Source organism: Hydractinia symbiolongicarpus, chromosome 8, assembly GCF_029227915.1.
Source record: "Hydractinia symbiolongicarpus strain clone_291-10 chromosome 8, HSymV2.1, whole genome shotgun sequence".
Taxonomy (NCBI): Eukaryota; Metazoa; Cnidaria; class Hydrozoa; order Anthoathecata; family Hydractiniidae; genus Hydractinia; species Hydractinia symbiolongicarpus.
This window is the reverse complement of record NC_079882.1, coordinates 1,893,287-1,918,322: the sequence shown is the minus strand read 5'-3', so window position 1 is coordinate 1,918,322 and position 25,036 is coordinate 1,893,287. Positions and strand designations below refer to the sequence as shown.

General features: G+C 31.7%; 2 protein-coding genes across 6 annotated transcripts; both read right to left on the bottom strand.

The window, feature by feature from the left end:
• Positions 1-238: 238 nt before the first annotated feature.
• LOC130654230 (potassium voltage-gated channel unc-103-like) lies at positions 239-19,465 on the bottom strand. 5 transcript variants are annotated; one of them, XM_057456775.1, is made up of 10 exons: positions 19,399-19,416; positions 18,603-18,710; positions 17,752-17,812; positions 12,524-12,667; positions 3,895-4,308; positions 3,391-3,781; positions 2,519-2,718; positions 2,023-2,275; positions 1,248-1,450; positions 242-1,126 (listed from the first exon to the last, which is right to left on the bottom strand). In XM_057456775.1, exons 3-10 carry the CDS (start codon positions 17,791-17,793, stop codon positions 488-490), a joined length of 2,286 nt encoding a protein of 761 aa, XP_057312758.1. In that variant the 5' UTR covers positions 17,794-17,812; positions 18,603-18,710; positions 19,399-19,416; the 3' UTR covers positions 242-487. The 5 variants fall into 5 exon arrangements, with proteins under 5 accessions (XP_057312761.1, XP_057312758.1, XP_057312759.1 ...); XM_057456774.1 differs by having other exon boundaries at positions 243-1,126; positions 18,631-18,710; positions 19,399-19,465; XM_057456776.1 differs by lacking the exons at positions 17,752-17,812; positions 18,603-18,710; positions 19,399-19,416 and adding an exon at positions 15,909-16,008.
• A 2,726-nt stretch (positions 19,466-22,191) lies between these two features.
• On the bottom strand, positions 22,192-23,517 carry LOC130655291 (probable inactive 1-aminocyclopropane-1-carboxylate synthase-like protein 2). The gene has a single exon (XM_057458025.1). It carries the CDS (start codon positions 23,515-23,517, stop codon positions 22,192-22,194), a length of 1,326 nt encoding a protein of 441 aa, XP_057314008.1.
• Between the last annotated feature and the right edge of the window lie 1,519 nt (positions 23,518-25,036).

Sequence of the window (25,036 nt, the reverse complement as noted above, 5' to 3'; positions counted from 1 at the left end):
AACCGTTATTACGTAAACTCTTTTGATGAGAAACAAAACCAATGTGATAACCAAGAAAGGTATACTTGTCTCTTTCAGTGTCTAATCTATTTAGAATGCCTTGAAATGGTTTATGTGGTTATACGTTTATTTGTTTGTTTATTTCATGTTTCGTTTTCTTTTTTGTGTCTTTAATATGTTTTTACGGAAGTTCCTGACAATAGTCCCGTAAAACGAATTTGTTCTACGGTCGTAAAATTGTATTGTAACAGATGCTCCCATTTTAGGTATGTTCTAAAAGATCTTGAAGTAGAGGAAAATTCTTCTCCATTTATTATACGCCAATCTCCTCCTGTCATCATTAACATGATGTTGAGAAATAAAAGACAGAATTACAAAAAAATTCTTTAACTTTTCTTATCTTACATTATAATAAAATTAACGTAACTATTGAAAACTTATTTTACAAATATTTTTATAAATTTTAGTTTCTATTTTTTTTGCAACCCTAAAGTTTGCTTTCAAAATATCTAGCATTATATAATTCTTTATGTTTTTCATTCGAAGCATCATTGGTGTCATGCCTAATGTGAGGGGTGTCCGTTTCTTTACCTGCATCATCTAGTGTCACTGATACATAATCACTGTTCGTTGGTGACGCCCTAGGTGAATGTTTTCTGTTTGCACCTAATAAGTCCAAAATTATGGTTAGCTTTTTGTCGAGGTCGTAATTTAAGTGACGAACTTGTTTTTCTAAGGACTCGATTCTATTTTCCAAGCTGATTTCTGATTTCAAAGAAGTGTCACTATCTTTTCTTTCGCGTTGAAGTTCTTCATCTGAGAATTGAACGCTGTTGTACGATGAGTCAGACCCTATTCTTTTCAGAGGGATGTCTGTAGTTTGTGATTTTATTATTGGTCTTGGAGGCTCGTAGTTTTCAAGTATAGCATCGTGGCTCATCGATTTCCGTGTGCCATTTTGGTTGCTTTCGACAAATGTGTTTAAACTTTCTCCCGGTTCTGATTGTGAAGATTTTTTGCGATATGATTTTGTAAATCGAGCCATTATCGGCAAACCTAAAGCATTTTTGGCGACAGCAGTTATGTGCATTTTATGCTTTCTTTGTATGCACTTTCGATATCCTTCCTAGAAACAAAATTGTGTAGGACTAAACACTGATCGCAACACAAAAGGTTTAGAAGCACCAATTAGTGAACAAAGCCAAAAGTACAGTTTATGAAGTCATTTTGAAGAAGTATATTTTTACCTCTTTTTCGTCATTTAAGTTGTATCCTAGCGTCAGAGATTCTCGGAATCGTTTTGCAAACTTTGGATACATTTTTAATATCTCCATCATATCGTCTTTTTGTATGTAATGAATTTCCACAAGATTTAATGCACGGAGGCTGGCGTTGCTTTTTGGATATTTTGGTTTTTTTGTAAAGTCGTAGCCAAATGTTGTATAACGTCCTAAGATGCAATACAAATGTACATAAATTAAAGCTTTTACTTGTGAACGTATGGATTTCCACTCCTGTTTTTATCGCGTAAAAAAATTGGATAGAATAAATTTTTGAAGTGATCTCAATTTAAAATTTACGAAATGTAGCTAGTTATTTTTTTCATTTTGATACCACGTGGCAATTTATTTCACAGCATCTGTCAATCATTGTATTTTAACTTTGATTGGTTATTACTTACCGCCGCGGGAATCTTTAAAGTAAGATTTAAAAACAAAAAGAACTACCCTATTGTTATTCTTATTTCGGGATATTCTTCTTAATACTCTTGGTATAGATTTTATTACTAGAAACTCTTGATGCACTTGATAACTTAATATTTCTTTTTTTTTTCTACACGCTTTTTTGCAAGCAAGTACTCTATAAGAATATTCAAAAGGAATTAGACAAAAAGTTAAGAATATAGAAAGAATATGCTTGCCTATAAAATTTTGACACCAAAAAGAGAAAATGTTAAAGATAAGACGTTATATAAGCTATAACTCCCAATGAATATAACTTTAGGTTTATAACTATACTTACCAATAATATCTTTTAAGTCCCCGTCTGTAATAACTTCTAACGATCCTTTTCCTAAAATGTACAATCTGTTAATTCCCTCTCCTTGCCGCAAGACGTAGGTATTAGCTTGTAATGTTATGGTTTTAAAACGCATGGCCAGTGCTCTCATGCAGCTCACAGTGGCTTCACGAAATGGTTTGACATTGTTGAATACCCCTTGATACAACTCGTAAGTCAAATCAGCTTGAATACAATCTGGAAAACGTCGGAGAACCTAAACAATTGAAATTTTAAAGTAGAGGCAAATGCTTCTGTAAACTTTTGATGCGAATCTTTCACAGATATTAAATGGCGTTATTGACTTTTTGAAACGTTTTTTATGCTCGTTGAATATTTTCAGAGAGAAGCTTCGCGAAGCTTTTGAGCAGGAAGTAAAACGCTAAAACGAGTGCTAAACAAGATTAAATTTAAAAATTTGTAAAATAAATATGGCAAAAAATATGAAAGAATTCCATACAGCTTCTACATCAACTCCTTGTGATACATTCCATTCTCTTCGGACGTAATTATTAATCGATGACCGAAGCTCTTCTGGTATTTTGTAAAATTTCAAAAATTCTCTAACAGTCTGAATGTTTGCGTGAAAGGTAGAGGCTTTTGAATACAATCTTTGCACAATGGCGACCATATTACCAAAGATACATGCATACATCAACGCTAAAGCAATGTAGTTAAATATTGTAAAATCTAATAAAATTGTAAAAAAACTTTAATATCACAACCGTTTAGAGTTTTAGGTTAGAGTAAGCATAGAGTAAAGTAATTGCATCATCTGCGTAGAACATCCCAAAGATCAGAATTGTTTTGATTTTTACTATGTTTATTTTATACTTGTCGTTCGCCCGTAGAAAATCTTTTTACATAGTTCAGCAACACCTGGTTTTAGCCAGCAGACAGATTAAGGTTATTATAGGGATTTATTCGTTATTCATAAGAAGATGCACAATACAAGGTGCGTTCTTTCATTGCAACATAGAAACTTTCTGATTTTTGGAAAGTGTAACATTGTTACACACTTGACTATTTTCTTACTTATTGAAATGTTCGTGTATCAACGTTTATTAATTCTGATCAAAATTAGTTTTATACAAAATATGTTTTTTAAAATTTTGTCATTGTCGTTTATCATCTTTGTAAAAGATACGAAACACTTTTTATAACAACCAAGTCCTTAGGAGTTATGGCGTCTCAACTGTAAGGCTGTTTTGCCCGATTTTAGACCATATATCTACGTGTGTACGTGTTTCTCCCGCTATAGGTTAAGGTATCAGTTTATTTTTTGATTGATTTATTATTAAAATGACAAATACTTAGATAATCAGTACTAACCTCCAAGTAACATGACGATAATACTAAATATTTGTTCTGTTTCCGTCGTTGCTGCAATATTTCCAAATCCGACACTAGTAAGTGACGATACGACAAAATATAATGACGCCACATATCTCTCTGACTGTGTCATTGAAATTGTGGAGTTTGTAAAATTCCATTCACCATGAAGAGTGGCGTCCATGCGTCGAACCCAACTGAGCGGGTTGTCTTCTTCGTGACGGGCAATAAAGTTCCACCCACATGCAAGCCAATGAGAAATCAATGTAAATAATGACATCAGTAAAAAAAACACAGCAATGCCGTATTCAGAATATCTATCTATTCTTCGAGCTACTCGGAATAACCGCAATAATCTGGCACTTTTCAATAAGCCAACCAACGTTGATGTCTGTGAAGAAAGAAAGAAAAGATTAAATTGAATGTTAATGCTGAACTCATTTGTTTCATTTGGCATTTATTTTAAAATTTTTTAATTTTATTTTACCAACCAAAATTACTTACATTACTGCCTGAATTTCTGTTATGCATAATCCAATCGAAAGGAATTGCTGCCAACAGGTCAATGGTAAACCAAGTTTTAAGATAATGTTTTGCTAACATACGAGGATTTCTAACAACTTCATCTGAACTTGATTTAATATAAGTTGTACGGAAGTTGATAAAAATGTCCAGAATGAACATAAAGTCGACAATAACACTTAATATGACCATTGGTTTGACACCTCCGTCAACGACATTCAATATTATGCGAGGTTTGTAATCAAATGCAGCATAGAAAGGTATCTGTATAGCAGTGAATATGACCAAGACAAGAACCATCCAGTCCCATATAATCTTGAAGCGTCCCTCGTGATATACAATACAGTTGCATCGGTTAGATGTTTGACTGCGCGACCCAGCACTTGCTATCGAGTCCTAAAGATAAATTGCAATTGTACTACCTAAGAAGTAGACACATTTGTGAAAGAAAAACTTGCTCAGGCTAATAATTAGATGACCATTCACAGTTTCAGATTGTATAGTAATTGTACTAATTTTCGCGGGTATGTCATTTCGCGGTTTTAAGAACAAGCCACATTTTGAGAGTGCATCTTAATTTTCGCGAATGACGAAGGACTAATGTCGTCAAATAGTTTTGCCAATTTTATTTTTAAATTTTGCGGATAAGTTTTAAGAATTAGTTTTAATAAAAGAAAAAAAATATAGATAAACTGAAAAAAAAATGCTGTGACATAGCTTTTTATCGAGTTGAGAATTTTTTCTTCGTCTAAATGAATTTGCGCTCTTTTCCACAAATCATCGACTTGTTAAGTTCTTCACAGGTATTTTGTAATGGTATCTTGAAGAATATTTTTGAAACATTTAATTTAAAAAATTTAGCTATAATTTCTAAAGTGACAAACAATAATATCCCTGTTTGTAAATTATTATTATCATTACAACTATTTATTTACTCAGGATAGCCTCTTCAGTCCTAATAGAACTGTTATCAATGAGGGTCCTACGAAGGGGGTTCTAGTGCATTTATAGCTCCCATTTATGCTACAGAAGGCGTGCAAGCACAACAGTGGCTCAACTAAACAACCGCCTTAGATATCAATCCTATTCTTTTGCTGAAAATTAAACAGAAAGGGTGGATTTAACACTTTTATAGTCTCTGGCATGACTCGGGCGGGGTTTGAACCCAAGACCTTCCACACTGGAGGCGAAAGCTCTACCAAGAGACCACTATTTTAATTTTAAAGTAATTACCTACTGAATAACTTCATACCACGCCAAAGTTAGCCTAATCTTACTGTTTAAACAATATTCGTCGACATTTTTTATTGCTTTAGTGTCTGAATTAGCAACAGAAGAAAATAGTCTAAATAAATATGTAGGCATACCAGCCTCACATAATGCGTGAAAAAACAAACGGTACCCTTGTTTGACTTTGAGTAGAAAAAAAATTATTTGTAAGAAAGTTGTAGAAGATAAAATCTGCAATTCTCTACAACTACTGCACAAGTACACGATATGAAGCAAAATAAATAAAATGCTTATAAATTTGACTTACCTCGTCAGCAAAAAGAAGTCCTCGATCAGCATTTAAACTTAAATTTAACATTTTCTACTCTACTCTATAAAATGTCGAAAACGTTTTTCTACAAACTCCTCATTTAATAGGTTTGCTGGTTACAACAAGCCTGCTCTCTGATCGATGTTTTAATGATTAGTTACTACTCAAGAACCTGCTAGCAAATATAGGTTTTACGCGACCTTACTCGGAGATTTTAAGCTAGTATTTGTGAACGTTAAAACAATTTTAATTTAACATTATTTTGATATGAATTAATCAGTTTTAATCTTGATGACTGGTACCATCAGTTAACTTTATTTTTAAACAAAAAATGGTTTAACAAATAAGTAGAAACCAGCTTGTATTTGTTTTCTTTCAAGTATTTCGATGTTTTTTTCAATTTTTTTATTTCAGCAAAGTCTTCTTTTTTTTCGCAAGCTCTTGAATGATTGTATCTCGAGAACATATTTCGTACTTTCTTAAATTGTATTAAGAAAAGGATTTTCAGGATTTTCAGTCAATAACTTCTTTGAAGCCTAACTTTAAATATAAATGAACCATTACTTATATTTCTTAATCAATAACGAAAACAAAACCTTTTTTAGAATCTCGTTAAGAACCTCAAAATTATAATTTTCTACTTTATCACAGAAAACCAGTATCTGTAACAAATTTCTTCTTCCATTTATTGTTAGCCAATATATTATTTAATACTGTTCGCATCGATGGTGAAAAGATGTTTCGTTTAATTTAATAATAGATTACCTATTGAATATTTTCATACAACACTCAAGTAAGTTAAAGTTTAATATTTAAGGATATTGTAATCGTATAAATATAATTTCTTTACAAAAAAAATTTTTCTCCAAAATATGTGGAGTTTGATATTCTCTACCATAATATAAGTATTTAATAAGTTACCGGTAGTTCGCTTAACACCTTCTGCACATCTTTCAATACGCTATTGTTGTAAAGGTCAGGTTGCGAAAAACTATTGTGCGAGGAATTTTAGATGTTCGTTTTTCACGATGTATACAAGACTTAAATGTCTGAAACGCCCCTCCACGATGAAGAAACTCAACAAAACCATCCACACGTGCTCATCCCTGCTGCAAATGACTTTGTCACATTTTATGCACATTTTGATTATGTAAAGAAAAAGACAGGTTAAAACACAAAGGAGCGAGCAAAAATTCATTTTCCTCACTAATTTATAACAAACGACGCGCTTTTTCGAAAAAATGTGACAAAGTATTGTTGTTATGGTAAAGTGAGTGATCAATAAAAAACATAAAACGGAGGGGAGACCTGGAAAAAAATTTAAATTTCATATTTATATTATCCTATAGACAATTTAATTTGCTTTTATATTCAATAAACAATTTTGAAGAAAAAAACATAATTATTGAGAACTAACGAATATACTGAATATGTGTCTATACCCTTACAGTATCCTTAAATGATTTTGTTGGAGCTGTTAATGCTCACCAGTTGTTTATTGTATCAGCAACAAAAATTGAGGCGAAAACACAGAAAATGTAGTCAGCACTTGGTGAAGAAGAGTGATTTTGTAGGCTTTTATGTGTGGGTGCGTATATTCATATTTTTTTAAGTTGATTGACATTTTTTGTGTGGTTTACATAATATATTTTGCATACTTTTCTAATTCTTCTTCTTAACTTTTGATTAATAATTAATATCATTCCTTAAATGATAAAAATATAAAAAAAAGACAAACCAGCCTGCGTCAAAAATCGTCTGCGTAATTTCCTTGGCTTTTTAAATAACAAAAATTGTTCTCATTCTTTTACTCGAGTTCTAGTTTTATTATCCAAATGTAGCTGAGTGACTTGGAGCGCTTAAGGGCAGATATACTTTACCCCGCCTACTTTTAAATTTTTATTTAAAAAATAATTTTACCACAACAGCGGTTCAGATAAAATCACAGGGTTCATCGTAATGTTTCCTACCAATTTTGAGGAATGTGTTTTTGTGAAAGTTCCAAAATTAATTGTAACTTTGATTTAAATAAAAATACAGGTTAAAGTCTGTCATATTCTCGGCAAAGAAATTACAATCTATAGAATCAGGAACAGCAACAGTATGCGATTATTGGCAAGCCAAACACTGGGGTAGAGCATTGCCATGCACACTGCTCGGCTTTTTTTTTAAAAAATAACTTTTCTCACAAGTTCGATATAAGTGAAAAACAGAACACAGGGTTATCATGTTAAGCTAAAATAGCAGAAATATTTATAATTCAAAAAATTCCTTTTTAAATTACAAAGTCGTTAGATGTCGCACCATCTCCAAATCTCATCCATCATGCTATTAACACAACACTTTTAAAATGGCGGATTTTGTCGATTGTTTTAAAAATAATCTAGAGGTCGCTAAAATGTTGATTGGTTGTTTTGTGAAAGTTGTTTTTGTAATTGGTTGACGCGCGCGTGGTCAGAGCAAGTTCGATAAAAATATAATCATTTGCCATTTTTAACTTATAGATTTCATACGCACGACCTAATTTTTGCCGACAAACAGGATATTACACATTTTTCAGAGTTTAATTAATTGCTCAATTTTGACCTAGCAAAGGTTCTAAAAGTCACTTTTTTTCATTTTAGTGAAATAAATTTTTGATTTCATTTAATTCTTGATATTACTAATCCGAATATTCAAAGTAAGTCCCATTGCAACAAAGAAGACGAACTCTGTTTTGTTTGTTGTTAAGCAATATTTTACCATGGCGACATGTGGAAGTATTTTTTCAGCTGTTTATTTCTATTCTGTTGTTTATCTTTGATAGGTCAATGAAATCCTAATGATTTTATGTATTAATTTTTCATAATACCTTAGGAAATTAACGAATCAGAAAATTAACAACTCAGAGAATTAACGTCCGCGATATTAACGCGGTTTGTCAAAAATTCGCATTTTGAAAGCATAACATTAACGCAGTTTTCCAAAAACTTTAAGCACAAGGGGTTAAATTCAACTACGGTGCCACTCCTAGCACCTTTTAGGTTGAGGGGATTGCAATGGATGTTAAAAACTGATTATAGACAACCATTGTAAATTAGATAGAAAATGTAGGAACCGATTGCCACGTATGTTGAAGGACAAGTGAAACGTAGAGGTACAATTGTCAGGCCAACAGAGATGACTAATATGAACCACTTTCCCTTTATATTAGCTATTTGACCATTAAAAATAGGTAAACGTCACTGTCAGAGGTATGAAAATCACTTGCATATAATGTTATAAAAAATCAGGTTTCATACAAATGCCTTAAACATCTGTAATCACCGATTGTGTAATAAACTTTGTTTTAATGTTTGAAAGCCGTGTGGGTAGGGTTGACTGGTTTGTAATGTAATATTTTTTAAAACAAAATTTGCTGACATCATCTTTAAAAATTCCGTGGGTGAATAACATGATGTACTTCTAATTGCATTGAGTGAAGATCTGATTGGTAACTTTAACAGCCTGTACTTTTAAAACATGCAAAGAAAATTATCTAGAACCAACATAAGACACCACTATTAAAGGTACGACGAGACAATATATCTAGCATTTGCGGAAGTAAAAAACTTTCTTGTGTTTTCACGCAGAAATCCAAAATTAAGAATAATATATTGGCTGATATATATTAAAAAATTAGTAAAAGTAATGAGATTGAAAAAACAAGAATTGTATCTGCTGAACCTTTGCAGACAAATTGAAAAAAACATTTTTGAGTGAGAATATATCATGGCTGTCACAACCGTAAAGCCTCGTTGCTCATTGTATTATAATTAGAAAAGGAAAACTAAAAGCTCTGAAAACTATGAATCCGTTTAGCTGTTCAGTTTAATTAGACAAGAAAAAGGATTTGGGAGGTTGATGTGCTAAACATTTAAATCTCTACTTGCAAGCTGTAAGGATTCGAAATGAACAATGTTAGCCCCTTTGAATTGTAAAACATCAATAGTTTATATACCTTGTATGCCTGTTCCTGACGAAGTATGGTAAATTAAAATTTGTTGTAGCTAACGCGATCAAAATTTTTTTCACCATAATATGTTACTGACCATCAAGACCCCTTAACTAATATATCAATGCTACTTTTAAACACCTACACTGAGCTTAGCTACACTGAGATCATTAGAATTTGGATATGTGAATACATTTGGTCTGTAAAAATACACACTTATAGCTGTATAAAAATTCATAAAGGCTGTTTTATATTCTTTATATGATGCTGGTTCAGTAAACAATGCTTTTGTATTCCTTTTGTTGGTGACAAAAATAGCAACTCCCGTGATCTATAATAAATTTTTCATGTTAAGAAACTAGACTGAAAAATTTTATAAACCACTTGACCACATATAAAGTCGATTTTTATACCGTGTGTAGCTTTTTCTTTCTATGAATATATATCATTGTAGTTTTTCAAAAAAGTTTAGGTCCATTTGAATACTCTACGATTTATATGATCTATCATTTTATTAATTCTTTGGTACCGTCATGATCTAAACAAGCGCCCTGGGCGCTTATTAAATTTTTGTTTTTTTTTGCATGGGCGCTTAATCGAGAGGGCTGCCTAAAAATGCTGGGCGCTTATAAATTTTTCCTATTTTTATATAAATTAAAGACAACGGTAATTTTCAATTTTTTTCCTTGAAAAAATAAAACTGAACAATAGATGTAGGAAAATAAATTTTAGTCTTTCTAAGGTTCTCAATATAAGAAAGTAAAATTTTCAAATACGCGCCCAGTTTCTCAAAGTATTTTTTGATTAAGCGCACCCTTTTATCAGGTGGGCGCTTATTCGAGGAGGGCGCTTAATAAGTGCCGGGAGCTTATTGAACTTTGAGGAAATTACCTGGGCGCTTATTCCAGGGGGCGCTTAAAAATGCTGAGCGTTTAATCGGATCATTACGGTATGTCTACATATCGTCCTTCACACTTTCGTGTTTTATACCTTCGTCTGTTTGCGTTTGTGGTATATTGACATTAAATGACATTTGGATAATCCATCAGATTAAAGACAAATCATCATTTTGAAAACTAAGTTCGTTTAGTTAGACCAAGGTTAAATATGCTTGGCAAGAGCTAAGCAATTTCAATCAAAAGCTTGGTTTTGATCTTCTTGCCGGCACAAAAGAGAGATATTCCAAAAAATATATTTGTAGAATAGCTCACAGGGCGAAACAATTTCAATATTTATTTTTCGTACGGACAAATTTTGCTGCGTTTCCGAAAATGAGCGCAAATTAAAAAGTGTGAAAAGCAAAAAACCCATGCATGCGCCATAACGCCCAAATTGTACTTAAATTAACCTTGAAAATTATTAATAAGGTATTCAAAAAACAAATATTAAATTGACAAAAAAGCATCAATTGAACCAAGTGTTTTGGACTTGTGCCATAATTGAGTGTGGTTACGGCCAGCATAAAAAGTTACTTGTCGATCAAGAATAGGTCGCGTTTTTATTCAATATAGCCTACTATTTGCGATAAAACTTTTTTATTATTACCTGGAAATTTGGGACAAATGTTTTAATTAAGTTAAGGCTCTCTGAGTTTGTTAGGGTATAAAAAATAAACAAAAAATATTAAGAAACAAAAACATTGTATTTAAACGTCTTACGTCTGCGCTACTCCTCAAAAACTGTTTATTCTTAAAAGGAGTTTTGCAAAACGCAGGTCTAAAACCAACATACGAAAAGTAAAAAGAAGAGGACCAACAACCCCTTCTTTTAACGAAAAAGTCGGCACAATCTTAAAACTGAGAACATTCATATTATTTATAAAAGCTACAACAAAAATACAGCACAAAAATTGTTTTGATAATCTTTATAAGTTGAAGGAAGTACATTTAAGAATACGCACGTCATTACAAACAATATTATCTCTTAAGCTAATCCAAACTAAATGCAATTTTATAATAATTTACCAGCATGGGGTAATAATGAATTTTCTACCTACATGTTATTAATGTATTAGTTATACTCCGAAAGGCATCAATCATTTTAATATTTCCGCTTATGCTAAGTTGGATTATCTTGCTTTTATGTGAAAAAAATCTGTGTTATTGTAGCTAGCAGAAACTAATTTTACGAAATAAAAAAAGTCCTCCTCATGAGCATTGTACAGTCATGTCTATTTACAGTAGTGAACGCAGCAGTGGGCACAGCAGTGAACTCTTAATTACTTAAAGAACATCCGCTGTAGCTATGTCCCACACATGAAGGATTATAGGACCTTTAAACTCATGACGCGTTTTGAAATAATTGTGTAAAAGATTGGTCCACCTTTCGATCCAGTCAGCACATAAAACCGGGTTGTAATTTTGTGAAGTTGAATGCTTACATTTCATATAGCTTCATTCCAGAACTTAAGAATAATACTTAGAGGCTTAGGCTCACTTTTAAATGATTCTAAATTAGTACACACTTTTCTTTATGTTAAAAGCACCCACGAGAATAAGGCAACATTTATAAACGCGTTTAATGGCAATCTCTTATAATAATACTGATAAAAATGTTGGGGTTTTGACGGGCCATTGCTGACGTCAGCAAAATTTTTAAACCCTTATATGTCCTTAGTCGTTCGTAGAAAAGATATGATCCTATACATTATTTTGATCAGCGTTTCAACCTCTACACGTTACAGGCAACGAATAAACTAAATTTCGCCAATTTGTTTTGGTTTTGCAATGCTGACGTCAGCAAAACGTCTTAAACAACCAACTTTTTCAATGTCCTATTACCTAAGTGGATTTTCCTATGTGTCTTATCGACTAGTATTAAATAATAAGAAAATAAGAAAAAACTAAGTATGTGGAAAGGATCAACATGGTTCAGCATGGTTTTTAGTTTTGTTGGGAAGATTTGAGATTAAATGCGTGTGCCGAAAGTTGAAATATTGTTGGAAACGATCTCTAAATTTAACGGGTTTTAAACAGGGCCAAAGTTTGTTTCTTATATTAACATTAACAGCACTGTGGAATACATTTCTTGTGTATATAACCTTGTTGCACATCCACGGGAATACATCTACCCTGTTTCAATACAAAATTACTACCTACCATACTCCTTGGTGCTTGCACCTTAATACCAGTCATAAAGAGTTTACCATCGTTCTGTTCAGCTTCTAATCTTTCTCTTTCAGCCTGCTTTCTTTCTTTCTCTCCCATGGGAGCTGGAAAGTTCCTGGGACTAATCACCATATCCTAAAATCACAAATTATGTCATTTGATAATCATTCTAGATTGGTTTCAACAAAATACACATATGGATTAATTTCAATACCATTTTGATAACAACAATTTACCTTTCAACCTTCCACTAACCATACAACGTTGTATGTACGACTAAATCTCATTTGTTTATAACTTTGCACACAGCTTAATTAACTCCAACAGTTTGTATTCGTCATAAAGTCGAATAACTTGTGTATTAATTAAAAATTTTTCTTTAATCCTCTATTTTAAAGAATCGTTTTTGAATGTTTTCACTTTATAATAATGTATGCATAAAGTATTATTAACGTGCCTCTCTTTAATACATCTCTTTCGCTTAAAAACACCATACTGATGTTAGGAAATACCAATTTCCCTAATTTATGACTTTTAAATGCATGACTATTAAAAGCCATCAAAGGTATTGATAAAAGCAAGAACACAAACAACGCAAGAATACATAACAAAATACACAAACAATGGACTGATGTTTCGTAATTCTTTTTCATTTCAAAGCAAGGAAATAATCTGTAATTTTCTGTAATCTTTTAGAAGAGCGAGTATATGACTATATTTGTTCCCACTATGAATATACTGCTTTAGCACAGTATGCAGCATAGAAAAGGCGTTTGGTACAAAATCATTATCTGCAAAATTTCTCATGTAATCATTAGACAATGCTTTTATTTTGCCTGAATTAATTTTTTACCTTTTGATATGCTACCATAACCTTTTTTTTCACGCGGTTTTTTAAAGGTCTCACAAGAGTAAGTACTTTTTTGATTGGTCCACGTCGGTAAAAGTCCTTTAGAACTTATTATTAAATAAGGCTTGAAGCTTAATAATTATTGATTGATTTTATAGTGATAAAACAATGGTGGAGGTCTAGAACCATGTTTTTTAACATTTTATGTATCTTTCTCAAGATATTTGCATTTAAAGATTTTTAGATTTAATTATGACGCTGCATACTTCATGCAAAAGCATGCCAAAATGGCACTTTCCTGTTCCAGACCGCTTAAGTTTTTGCTGTCAACCCAATCATCTGCACGTCGGTAATTATATATTGTCTATGCAAATTCATCCTCCACATCTTATTGCAAATTGACGTGCAGATCTTACGTTATTGAGTTAGTGGCGAAAACCCAACAGACCTGAGACGTGCAAACATAAGACATCTTGTTAGCCAAATTTCTTTAATTGTAATTAAGTGACCTCTATATTATCTATATATCAATAAAATATAAATGAACTAGAAAAAAAAAGATTCTGCTAATTAGGACATTCACTCAATTAGCACCGAACATACCGTACAAAGTTGTCTGAAGAGTTTATCGACTGTGCATAATTTTAAAAGCTCAATATTTATCTCCTTATTTAAATTTTATAATGTTTTATTTAATTTTGCTTAAATGAGATTTTATAATTAAACTATTTTTAAATTCACAGGTAATAAAATTCAGTAAACTTAATTCTTGAAATTTTGACACTTTACTAAAAGGATCTACCTAAAACTTTAAATAGCGTTTACATTATTAGATTTTGTCTGAAGAGTTTTCTGATTATTATTGAAGATATTATTTCAGTTTGTCTGTCCAGTATTCATGTTACTGTGGAAAGTTTATCATTTCTTGAACATGATAGTTTAGTAGGCGACGTTTCGGGAGCAACGAGTACAAGAACATATGCGCGCAGTGAGAAACGGAGATGTGAAGAAAAACGAATTTGCGGACCACAGCTGGAGCAGAAGTCATCAGTTTAATTGGGATGTGAAGAAAATCATTGACAGAGAATCCAGAACAACAGCCATGAAGATTAAAGAAACCATCAACAGTGTAGCACGTAACAAACATATAAACAGCATCTCGTATCAACTTTATGAGATTTGGTTAACAGCCCTACAGAAGAAGTAGTTACCTACATTTAGGTCCGAAAATGTTAATTACCGTAATTAACTGTAATTATCAGCTCGTTTCTGATTGGGTAATTTTTATGAATTTTGATCCTCTGCAATTATATAAATACATGCTCAACACCATTTTACTTTGCCCGATGATGGGAGAAGGATCTCCCGAAACGTCGCCTACTAAACTATCAGTTTTCTGATTAATTATTCACATCAGATTCTTGCGTTTACATTTGTATCAGATGTCGAAATTTTTTATTTTTATTTTCAACATGGTTCCTTAAAGGCGAATCTCCACAGGGCGATTTTTACGACGGTCGTCATCAATACTCGAATTTGATTGGTCGCGATATTCGTCATAACGAAAAGTTGAATTGGTTTCTACTTTTCGTCGCAAAAATCGTCGCGAATATTGTGCAGTGGAAATTTGGCTTAAGGCGTGCTGTTGCCGCAATCGTGATCTGTTTTATTGAGAAGAAAAAAGTAGGAAAACTAAAAGAGAAGATTTGGAATATAATTTGTCGCAAATGTGGATAATTGCCTTTGCTTTATCATTCCTGTCTTTGTACAGAGGATTCAATAAAATTCAATAAAAATTTCTGTTTTTGAAATTTTAATATCTTGAAAGATGTTTCTATCTTGTCGTACTTTCGAAATTATGCGAATTCTCAAATCATTAATATTTAATGAAGCAAACTGTTACATCATTGGTTAATTCTCATCAGACAAAATCTAAAAAGTTGAAACTTTTCAGATCAAAAAAGCTTCCAATTTTTCTGTTTACCCTATCAGATATTGTCGAATCAAATAAATCTATTTGACAAAATCTGATAATATAAACGCTGGAACCTTTTTACATTTGTATTGCTTTGTATTTTAGCAAAATATTATTTATATTTCCATACTTTTTACTTTTTTTAAAATTTATTTGAAGAATTGATGTAATTTTTGAAATTTTGCTGCGTACAGGATGTATATATTTCTTATATATACTTTGCACGGTCTTAGTCACGCTTTACCTGGTTATTTTGAAGAATAACTTCATTTTTTATGGTTTAAGTACGTATCTCGATCCTTTTTTAATCTTAATAATATTACCTTGAAGCTACTAAGAAAGGAATACCATAATGTGAGAATATAAAAAAGTAGCTAAAATACAAAAGAGCTGATAAATATTTGCATGCAGCCATAATTTAAGATTTCAATCACATTAATTGGTTAGAGTCAAAAATATTAAGAAATAAACATGAAATATATATAGCAAGATTTAATTCTTTGAAATTGCGTGAAACGTAATGAGGCTTATCACAAAAACTAATTGCATACCATTCTAAAGTTGCTCAACATCCCATTCTTTCTTTTCTACTTGCATTTCAACATTTGTCTCAATTTTCAAATTAGTTATTATTTTAGTTTAAGAGAGAGCACCTGTTAAATATTTATTAATATCAAGCCAGCATCCAACCACACTTTTTGTCATTTTAATTCATATTAACTTTTAATTAAAAAAGATACAATTGATTAATATAATCATGTATCAAATCAGTTGAGAATTGATCATCATCCCTATTTTTATGGATTAGAAATGATCTCTATTTCTTATTGAGTTATTTCCTGAGTCTTTCACAATTTTACTCCAAAAAAAGTATGTATAAATACTGAAACATTGGACAATACGTTTACTTGAAACTGAGCGTTGTTTTGCTCGAAACGTTGTACAATATAAATACAAAGTCAAACTTTTCTAATCCTTGACACAATCAACGATGTTACTCCACTTATTTTGATAAAAAAATTTTGATATTAAATATAAAAGATAACCATTTAGAGAAAGCAAAAATGGAGGATGTTTTGCTTTTGTTCCATTTGTGCTTTGTGTGGTCTACCAAACAAGTCAAAACATAAATCTAACCACACATGAATTTCCAGTTAATTTTACGTTAACGAGTTGCTAGGTGTGTGTTATTAGCTTGTGTTTGTGCAGAAACGTGTTTGCATGACAATAAGCTTTTTATGAAAAGATTTTGTCGTACTGTGAGCGTCATAGAGTTTTTTTTCTCGGGTAGCTACTTAAAAAAAGAGCCAAAGACCAACGACATCAATAAAAAGAAATAAAACAAACAAACAAATAACAATGAGACATAGTAATAACACCAAAGAAACAAATAAAAATAAACAAACAAACTAACAATGAGACATAGTAATAACACCAAAGAAACAAATAAAAATAAACAAACAAACAAATAACAATGACAGATAGTAACAACACCAAACAAAAAAATAAAAGCAATAAGAACGCTACTTAAATTTCACTAACTATAAATAACATAAATTCAACCTACCTCTGTTTTCTTTTCAATACCTATTTTATGTTTCTTCATTGTATATTAAAAATGCTTTCTCCTGTACTGTTTTGTTTACAGTAACTGTCCGCACATATTAACGTAATTATTATAATTGAAATGTTTTTCCTTTTACTAATGGCAATATAACGACCAATTTGGCGATGGTTTCCGCTGTTAATCAAATAATATTTTTACTTTTAGATGTTTTAAAATGTTCTTATATTTTTACTATATTCACAAGTATTTTGACAAATATTGTTTTTATGTCACATTTTATCTGCGTATATATTAAATCATCTTTTGTTGTTTTGTTTTTTATCTAATTGGGTTGCAAGTAGATTTCACGAATACTTATGTCAGAATTGTTTCATGAGGAAAAATTTGTCAATTAATTACGTTAAAATGCTATAATGTTTTATTGTACTAATTTGAACAAGAATAGACAATTCGAAGAGTACCGAAAAGAATTCACTACAGATAATATTTGACAGAGAAAAAAAATATTTATAAAAAACAATTACATGGCCGGTTAGAACGTTCAGCAATAAACATTTTTTAACCATTAGATTATTTTATTTTATAATACATATCAACTTTTTTTTAATCTAACTAAAATCATCAATGTTATGGTTTCTACAATTTATGGTTTCGCATATAAATCCACAATCTACATGGAACGTCTTATCTAATAAAACAACTAGTAATAAAAATAACTAACGTTTGATTAAGAAGGAAATTCGCGCAGCCAATAAATTTTGTGCATGACGACTTATTTACTGGTGCTATTAATCTATGAAAAAATAGGCTGGATGTTATTTACTAACCTGTTCAATAGGTGTTTTTGGTACCACGAGTAATGCTGTCATTTTGGATTGGAAGTTATACCTAAAATTTAACATACAAAAACTTAGTGCAGTCATTGGAACCTCAATTCTTGTATGTACGTTATATACTGTGTTTTAAACTAACTAAGCTGTTAGTTCTACTCACAAACATTTCTACCAACATATAGCCTAAATTGTCTGAACTGAAAACGTTAGGATTCTGTTCACTTTAATAAAATAAAGACATTTTATTTTTTGACCAGTTTCATCCATAAATATTACTACGTATGAACAATTATAATATTTTCAACGTTTAATTATAAAATTGATTCTAAACCTATTTGTAATCCCTATTTGTAATTTTTTATTCAAATTTTCAATCATTTGTCCATATTTGTTCCCGCCCTCCCCTAATACGTAATGTATGTTCAGATTCCTAATCATTTTTCCACATTTGTGCTCCGGCTCCTGAGATGTAATTCTTTGTTCGGATTTTCAATTTTAGTTCGGATTATCGATCATTTGTCCACTTTGTTTTCCCGCTTCCAATATGTAAATTTTGTTCTGATTTGTGATAATTTCCTCACTTGCTCTTATTTCACTGCAAGTAGGCACATTAGCATTCTACATGAATACAATCACGGACGTTCCGGTAAAATTTTAATTTGTTTTGAACGAACATCAAAAATTAGCTTATCGTGTCACGTGTCCAAAGCATGTTACTGCGTATCACTGCAAATCGGGACAGGGATTACAAATTAAAGCAAAGAGAATTGCAAAGCGATGCAAGTTGTGTTTATGGTATCAATTATAAACTCTCTTGAAGTTATACAAAATACAACTTCGCTCACCTTGATTCTAAAAAATGATCAGTCGTACCTTGATATTTCCTCAAATTAGGAATTTTCAGGAAAATTGAATATATTTATTGCGGTGGAGCAAATATCCAACAGCAGAATCTAGAAAATGAATTGGCATAAAACATAACCCCATAAAGATAGCTAATTGTATTCAATAATGAGCTACTTAACCACGCAAGAATGGAGAAAATGAAACAAGGTGAAAAGGACAACTTCACTTCAAATAATTAAACTTTTTATAATATGTGGTACAATTGCAAATATGTTAGCTACTTATGTGAGTTTGGGAAATTCTGAATTTCTATTTCTTTCCTTTTCTGACCTGCATTAGTTGACGTGTGCGCACCGTAAAGAAAAATTGATGAAAATAGAAAAATAAATATCGTCGTCTGCGTACAGTCATTTTTTAGAGATGGAGTTGCTTAGATGAGAATTATTATTCATTATCTTGTAACCTTACCAGGTGTCAAATAGAAATTTTCATTTATAATAACATATGGAGTGCCAATAAACCTACACTAAACTAATATATTAACGGGTCACTAAGTTTTGAAATTTGTCTTTTATACCATTTGTAAAGTGCAAAAAAATGCACTTTTTGTTATTCAAAATAGGGCAGTTACATGTATTATTTCAACGCGCAGAGTGACAGTCAGCGTTTCAAAGGTTTTGGTCTAATTTGCTATTCTTACATCGTGATTACCGTTACCACTGTGTTAAGTTCAACTTATTTCATAAAAAGTTAAAGTTCTAAAAAATCCAAGACCCCAAATAATAACTCTCTTACCCTCTCTTAACATCCTTTCTTTTTCATTGTTTTTTTTAAAAAACAAAAATCTCTTGTATTTTCTGATGTGTTTCTAATTAACACCAATAACCTGGAGTATTGTGCAAAACACGTAATCTAAATAAATATTTGTTGTATTTATTGTCGAATGTTTGGCCAAGCGTTGTAGTACCATCTGCTACGCATTATTTTAAACGTACGTCCTAAAAAAAGAACTTAACGATGGTGCACGTTTCTAGCTCTTCTTCACACTTTTCGAGCACAATTGTTTTCCTTTAATCTCTCTCACAGATGTTCAGGTAGTTTAATGAATATATAGACACCGCTTTCAGATAGAGTGAACTGTTGTTTCCCTGATAGCATAAAGAATGGTTATTTACGTGAATCAACTTGATAAGGATGTGTTAACTCTTTGTTTGTTTGTTTACTAACTATGGTTTATTCATACGCTTGTATTTTTAAAATACAATTTTCTTAGTTTCCAAAGTCAGGTTATCCCAGCTCTTTACAAGGTTTTACTAGGTAATTTATTTTATCTTGGGAACAAGTTAAATTTTGTGTCAATATATCAAAAAGCGTCTGACAAATTTGTTTTTTTTAACAATGTATGCCAGTAAAGGATATAATGAAAAAATTGTAGCTTTTCATTTATAACATTAAAATTTTCTCCAAGAACTTGTGACAGAATGCCACCTCCTTCACGCCTTGTCACGCATCGTAACAAATCCAGTACCAAACCCCTTTGCTACGTTATATTTCCAATCTTAAGACCTAATCTATTTAATATGAAAAAAATTATAACAGGTCTATGTATTTAGCACGCAAGATAAAGTTTTTGCAGCTTTGGCGTAAGTCTACTAGAGACAAAACAAACTCCAGATGTAGATCATACACTAATAAAAAAATGGTCTTTTTCATAACAAAAGAGCTCTGCCCTACCACTTCCTAACAAAAATGATCATACAATACTACCTCTGCCCCTGTCCCTCCCCATTTCCTCAGGCTTTATGTAATATTGAATGGTCCCTAAATACAAGAACAATTACTTGAGGTTTGTGCAGCTGAATTAGCATCATTCATGTATCGCCGTCAGGCAGCTATTTTCCGTGTTGTCGGTAAATAATAATCAAAATGGTAGTTTAAGTTAATCCATAGTATCACAGTTTCCCTTTGGAGGTTTATGTGACTATTATGACTTGATAACCAAAACAGTCCTTTGGTGACCGATTATGGATGAGCATCTCTCAGGCACATTTAATGAATATTAACAGCGACAAGAATGTGCTGTTTTATTTTAAAGGCTGAAAAACAATATCAAAACAGAGCAAATGTCGTTCGTATGTATCAAAAACATCGTTCAATGTCCTACAAGGACTTTTAAATTAAATATTTTTTAGAGAAATTTTAAGAGTCAACTAATTATTAAAAACATTTGAAGCCTAAATTATCAATTTTTAAAGAAAACAAAAAAAAGACCCAACTAAAAGCTTAGGTTTTTTACATCTATATATAACGAAAAACATGAAATCCGATGAAATGACAATCGAGGATGTAACTTCTTTATTTTTGCCTTTGGTCGTTTTTTTCTCGCCTCCAATAACTGTAAGAATTCCCTTATATTGACTCCACTGTTCAGAAATATTTTGAATTTGTCATTTTAAGTTTTTAGTAGTAGTACTATCTATAAGTTGCAATCTTTACTATTCACAACAAAATAAGAAAAAATCAAACAGAAAAATGCAAAAATAAGAACAACCAGGCTCAGATCAGATTTTACTGATTCTTAAGAAGAAGTATGTAGAATAAAGGATCTTATATTAGCTAAAGTTCCTAAATTTACAAATGCGAGCGGAACAAGGGCGATCGAATATAAAGCGTGGTTTTCATTAAAGAGATTTTCGTTGTGCAACCATTATGCAGGATATGTATCGCCCGAAATTTAAAAGATCAACCACTAAAAATATCTTTAGAATTTTTTGCTATATCATGAAAATCGTGCATTTTATACACCATGACTTTGGTGAAACTAGGCCATTTTCAACCCATCCATTTTGTTGACCTATTGTCGACCCTGTGTTGTTGTTGAAAAGTATTTAATCGAGTGCTTTCAAGCTCATATTTGTTGGAATAGACAAGTATGTTCGATGTTGTTCGCCATTTCTTTTCTGTTTTTTTTGTTTTTTCATTCCTGACGATGTTTAGCGAACTTACGTAGCATTTTATAAACCCTAACAAGGGTAGGTAGGACTTGTTTATTTAAATTAGTTGTTTTACTTCTTTCTTCAGATCAAGAAATGCCTCAGACAGACCAATATTTCTCAAATGTGTTCACGTCCCAAATACTAATTCTTTTTTATTAAGTTTTCATTTAACACAGATAAAATACAACATAATGCAATTTAAACAAGATATGTTTCTATTGAGCTCTCTCAGCTACACCGGAATACATTTTGAAAGCAAGAAATCTAAAATAGTTCACTATTGATAATATGAAAAGAAAAGGCTTATTAAAATTACTTTTGTCAATTTAGGATTAATAAATGAAACATTACTTAAATTACCCCATATATTGATATAATTTGAATCTACATATTTCGTATGTTATTTACAACTTCTAGGTAAAATATACTAATATTAAAATGTACAACCTATAATGCTTACAAATATTATTATATATATTATTTTTAATTATAAAAACAAATTGTTTTGGGCATTTAGCCTTCAACATTCTTCCTTCCTTTTAGAATTCGATGTCCATTAAAACGTTGTGTGGATGCACAAATTTAAAAGTTGTTAGTTTCCTCTCATTATACTAGAGCGTCGTTTGTTGACATTTGAACCAGATAAATGACGGTTGACCTTTTTATTTGCAAATATATGGCATAATCTTCTTAATGCAACAGAGATGATATTTGTTTGGTGCGAAACAATCATTCGAAACCAACCGTGCTCGATACATTCAAATGCAAATCCTGGTACCAAGTATAATCCGTGGTTCATTAAATTATTGAACATATCTATTTCTGCTTGTTTGTCGCCACTCAAGAGATAGTTGGATAAGTTCATCCAAAGAAATAAGCCACTTGTCGGGTATATGTATGGAATGTCCAATTTCTGTAAATGTTGAGTGACAAGATCGCGAGACTCTCTCAATCGAGAATGATTGAATGACTTCAGTTTATTTAACCATATTTCGTCTGTGATCAGTTCTTCAAGAATGTATTGTGTTACAGTTGGTACACTAGTGTAGTAACCAACAGATGTTAAAGCCGATTGCAATTCCACATTTTTCGTTATCGCAACGCCACATCGAAATCCAGACAATCCGAAATCTTTGCTGAAGCCCCATACAACATGAATCTTATCACTGTGTTTTAGGTAACTTTTCAGAGAAAGAACGCTTTTGAAATCAACGTTTTCATCGTAAACAGACATCATGTATATTTCATCACAGATAAGATGAATGTTATACTTACTGCAAAAGGTGATATACGATTCAAGTTCTTCTTCAGTGTATATGATTCCAAGTGGATTGTTTGGATTAGATAGAAGAAGTGCTTTGATATGGATTCCTTTTTCCTCGGCTTTGATAAATGCTTCTTCGAGCTGTTGAGTTGTTAACTGAAACGGTATCTCCTGATGAAGAGATATACTTTCTAAATTCACAGGATATGCTTTTACACCAATTCTTTGCTCCAAATCACTTTTAAATCCACAGTAGTATGGAGCAGGAATGAGTACACCATCACCTTCATCACAGAGTGAATATCCAAGAGCTTCAATGACTGTTCCACAGCCATTCATCACATAAATGTCGTCTCTTAGAAGTTTCTCAGATGGCTTTAAATGTTTTGTTAAAAAAGTATTTAACTTATCTCGAAATTGATCAGTTCCAGAAAGTTTGCAATAGTGAGTGTACTCCTCAGATATATTTTCAATTTTTATATCTTTGAGTTTCTCCTGCATAACATCATACAACAAGCGGTTTTCAGCAGTTCCCAAATTTATAATGCCAGTTGGATTCTCTTGAGCATCGTATGGGTTTAAATGCTGTCTGTACCAAGCAGAATGAAGGAGGTTTGGTGAGGCTTTGTTTTGAGAAACTCGTTTTGACAACATAATGATATTTAATAGTTCAAAGTTAACTTACGTTGCTATTCTTCTTGAAATGAGCGAAAGTGAATAAAAATTACAACGAATAAATCGAACTTTTATAGTTTTTTCTAACGTATAGTAATAACGTTGAAACTTCCAACCTTTTCCTATTATATGGTTAAACACTGGAAATGACGCACTTGTACAAAGTTTTGGTGTTTTCTTCTCAGAATATAACCTTGACCAGTTTTATTTCGTTTTAAACGTACATGTACGTGATATGTGTAGGAAATAATTAATGACTTAGCATCATTTCTTGCATTAATGTAGGTCAAATATTTATGGAAGGCTTCGAGCGTTAAATTAAATTCACCGTGACAAAGCCATCTGGAAAAACCGCATTTTCACCACACATGTTAGCCCCAATACGAGGTGTACATCGAATCCAAACTTGCCACAAAGTTTAGCACTGTAACAAGCCGGTATATAAGCATGTCTCTATCATGGCAAATGCTTTGTTGAATCGAGATCTCGGTTAGGTAGATTAAAATTTTCTCTCCGTCTTGGATTTTTATTGTTAGGATGATCAAAGTTAGTAATTCATAGCAGTTAAAGCATGTGTTTTCTTAAAGAATAACAATTTTTTTTATTATCATGTTTATGTGGTTTTATGAATATCATAATGGAAACCCTTATATTTGTTTTAGGAATTTGGGTTCCAATGTGTCTCCTATTAATATTTGATTTATTATATGATTAGTGCGGAGTGTAACTACCAATACTCCCGCCCTGTTTGGGAACTGGTTAAACAAACAATGCATTAGTTGAGTCACTAGGTTAAAAAAAAGGTTAAAGTAGAGGCATTTTCATCAACGAATGACGCATCAAAAAATATTTGAGGATGTGCCAAGACATTAAGGAAACGCTTGCTGAAAGTTTCTTTTGTCAAAAGTTTTATACTCATGTTAACGTGTCCGATAACCTTACCGAATATAAACCTCCAGTTACGTCCCGAAAAATTTCCAACCGCCCTGCTTTTTAGGTTCTTTTTTATTGATTTATCTGTTTTCTTAAAACACAATATTTTCGTTTCGAGATTCGAAATTCGAAAACCTTTAGTGTCAACATTGTTTTAATTTTCAAAGTTAAAATGTTTTGAAAATATTTTCATGCTACTGATTTCAGGTAGACAATTTCAAAAATTGACGTCCAAAAATATTACATTTTACAGATTTAAATTCTCGTGAATTATTGCTGTTTCAAGTTTCGCGTTAAAATGTTATCGAATAGTATTTAAAGATAACCAGTTGGTGTATATTCGCGGAATTACACTTTTAATGATCCCTTGGATTTTCACAATACTTTTTTCAATGTGAGATAAAACCAAATGTCGAGAAATTTTTAATTTTTCCGCCGATGTTAGTTTTCGCGAATGATGGGTAAAGAAAGTTTTCGTAAGTTTGTGCGAAAAATAGTACCACGAAGTAGCTCTTAAGCGGGCAATGCACGATCTATCATTTATTTATTCTTTTTGTTTGGTTAC

What these genes read in the sequence shown, in the direction of transcription:
- LOC130654230 (XM_057456774.1), bottom strand. Translation starts at nt 17,793, where the DNA reads ATGACAGCATTACTCGTGGTACCAAAAACACCTATTGAACAG. An exon ending in TGCAAGCACCAAGGAGTATG is followed by an intron (nt 4,309 to 12,523) that starts GTAGGTAGTAAT and finishes ATTTATCTTTAG; the next exon opens with GACTCGATAGCAAGTGCTGG. An exon ending in ACAGAAATTCAGGCAGTAAT is followed by an intron (nt 3,782 to 3,894) that starts GTAAGTAATTTT and finishes CTTTCTTCACAG; the next exon opens with ACATCAACGTTGGTTGGCTT.
- LOC130655291 (XM_057458025.1), bottom strand. Translation starts at nt 23,517, where the DNA reads ATGTTGTCAAAACGAGTTTCTCAAAACAAAGCCTCACCAAACCTCCTT.